The sequence below is a fragment of the Tachysurus fulvidraco genome, unplaced genomic scaffold, assembly GCF_022655615.1.
Source record: "Tachysurus fulvidraco isolate hzauxx_2018 unplaced genomic scaffold, HZAU_PFXX_2.0 HiC_scaffold_331_np12, whole genome shotgun sequence".
Taxonomy (NCBI): domain Eukaryota; kingdom Metazoa; phylum Chordata; class Actinopteri; order Siluriformes; family Bagridae; genus Tachysurus; species Tachysurus fulvidraco.
In genome coordinates this window covers 409-2,811 of record NW_025927162.1, presented here as the reverse complement: position 1 = coordinate 2,811, position 2,403 = coordinate 409, and the positions used below count along the sequence as shown (strand labels likewise).

The window sequence follows — 2,403 nt, the reverse complement described above, 5'->3', positions numbered from 1 at the left end:
TTTTATTCACAATGTTATTTCAGTGATAATCTCATGACAGATTGAGCTGATGTTGTAACATCAATACAATATGTTGATGTTTGTTCATTCTCCAGGTTGCAGACTGAATCAACAGACAGTGTATGTGACTGGAATCGTGGGACAGTCTGTCCTTCTGCCCTGCTCCTGCTCTGAACTACAAGCCAAACCACACACTTTCAGATGGAGATTTTATAAAGGATCTGATGACATAAAGATCTTCCCAAAGGAGCAGACAAATCTCTACACAGACAGAGTTCAGGTCTTTAATGATCATCCTCCAGGAAATCTCTCTCTACTCATATCACACCTGACAGTAGAGGATGGAGGATTGTACAGGTGTGAGATCAACAACAAAATCACTACAGACATCTACCTTACAGTGAAAGGTAAAACACCCTTCAGTAGATTATACAAGGAAATTATATATATTTTTTTAATTATTATGTGAACTACTACTTTGTAATAAAAGGATGTGAGGTACATTTATCCAACCTTGGTGACAACTATTATAGTATAAGAGATAAACTATTTAAATCAGTAGCATTTCTGTTCTGTCCTTCGTCTGTGGTTTTTTATGATTATGGATTATCTAAGTTTGTGTTCTGACCTGCTTTCACTTCTCACTATGATCCTTTGATTGTCTTTTGCTGATGTCTCTCCAGATTCTCCTATCTACTTCCCTGTTGCCGTGGTAACTGTGATCTTTTTGCCCATTGTCGTGGCTGTGGTTTATTGCACCACCAGAAAGAAAGGTACAAACACCTTTAAGCTTTTGTGAGAAGTTTATCATCTACTTCCCACCGTATTATCTGAACAACCTGAGCATTTCTTCTTTATTTTTCTCTCCAGGTTCTGGTACAGTCCATTACAGCAAAGGTGATGGAGAGGAAACAGTGAGTCTGCAGTAGAGAAGAATTCAATTCACTGATCCATCAAGAAATTAATCAAGAGATTTGTTCAGAAATATCCCTGCATAAATAGTTTAGTAAATTCATTAGCTTCATTTCTTATTCACGGTTTGTTCTCTCCAACCGTTTTAGACTTTCAGACGTGTGTGTGTGTGTGTGTGTGTCTGTGTGTGTGTGTGTGTGTGTGTGTGTGTGTGTGTGTGTGTGTGTGTGTGTGTGTGTCTGTGTGTCTGTGTGTGTGTGTGTAATAACATTATTGCTGCTCTATTCCTGCAGGATGGTTTGCTGTACTCGTCTGTAGTCCACAGTAAAACTGTGAGAGCAGCACACACTCCAGTGGCATCAGAAGTTACAGTATACACCAGCATCAAAACTAACTAACACACACACACACACACACACACACACACACACACACACACACACACACACACACACACACACACACACACACACACACACACAAAGAAACTATAAAGATTACATTTTCTAAGGCATGCTTGATATAATATGATTCCTTTAGGTCTGTACACAGCTGTAAAAGTGACAAAAGCGCTCAGCTTTAGATATAACAAACTTTTCTATTCTAAATTCTGTTTCAAAAATAAATGACAGAAAAGTTCACTGTGGATTGTCTTCATTTTCTGCTTTTTATTACACAGCAGAGAAAAAACATCCAACAGAACAATAAACATTAGTGAGATTTACTCTAGTTTAATCAGATTCTAGTAACAAGCCATAAAATCATTATTATTACTGAAATATAACTGAAAATTACAGAAAATAACTGCTAGAACTTTGATGGTTAAAGGTGGGTTGTGATTTTCATTTTGTCTTTTCATTCTTTTATTCCTGTAACCTGTAACCGTGTTAATGGAAGCTTCTGTGAACACATGCCAATTTTTAATTGGCCGACAAAGGGCATCGAAGTCACGTGTCCCTCAGATTCTGATTGATTGAAGAAAGACATCAGTCATGCCCGGTGTGTAGCAGGACCAGCCTGTCACAGCAAAACATTATGCATGGGGACACCCCTGAACAGGGTAGATGAAGATGCTACACCCCTGAAAGGTGGGCCCTGATATTAAGAGACAAGATTACTCCATTACACCATCCAAGCACAGAATGTAGCATGTATGACCCAATAAAATAGGCACTGCCTGGTGAAAGGGTTACCAACGTGCAGCCAATAAAACAGTCTAAAGGCAGTACAGTATGTAGTTACACACACACACACACACACACACACACACACACACACACACACACACACACACACACACACACACACACACACACAAAGAAACTATAAAGATCACATTTTTTAAGGCATGCTTGATATAATATGATTTATTTAAATCTGTACACAGCTGTAAAGTGACAAAAGTTCTCAGCTTTAGATATAAACTTTTCTATTCTAAATTCTGTTTCAAAAATAAATGACAGAAGCTGAAAAGTTCACTGTGGATTGTCT

The 2,403-nt window shown here is 38.1% G+C and overlaps 1 protein-coding gene across 1 annotated transcript; it reads left to right on the top strand.

Annotated features, from left to right (window-relative positions):
• The first annotated feature begins 59 nt into the window (after nucleotides 1-59).
• Nucleotides 60-1,070, top strand: LOC125140621 (Down syndrome cell adhesion molecule homolog). The gene is made up of 3 exons (XM_047809767.1): nucleotides 60-407; nucleotides 684-773; nucleotides 871-1,070. Exons 1-3 carry the CDS (start codon nucleotides 71-73, stop codon nucleotides 927-929), a joined length of 486 nt encoding a protein of 161 aa, XP_047665723.1. The 5' UTR covers nucleotides 60-70; the 3' UTR covers nucleotides 930-1,070.
• The last annotated feature ends 1,333 nt before the right edge of the window (nucleotides 1,071-2,403 follow it).

Excerpts from the sequence above, each read along its gene's own strand:
- LOC125140621 (XM_047809767.1), top strand. The coding sequence starts at position 71 with ATGTTGATGTTTGTTCATTCTCCAGGTTGCAGACTGAATCAACAGACA. Across the intron at positions 408-683 it reads CATCTACCTTACAGTGAAAG|ATTCTCCTATCTACTTCCCT; the intron begins GTAAAACACCCT and ends ATGTCTCTCCAG. Across the intron at positions 774-870 it reads TTGCACCACCAGAAAGAAAG|GTTCTGGTACAGTCCATTAC; the intron begins GTACAAACACCT and ends TTTTCTCTCCAG.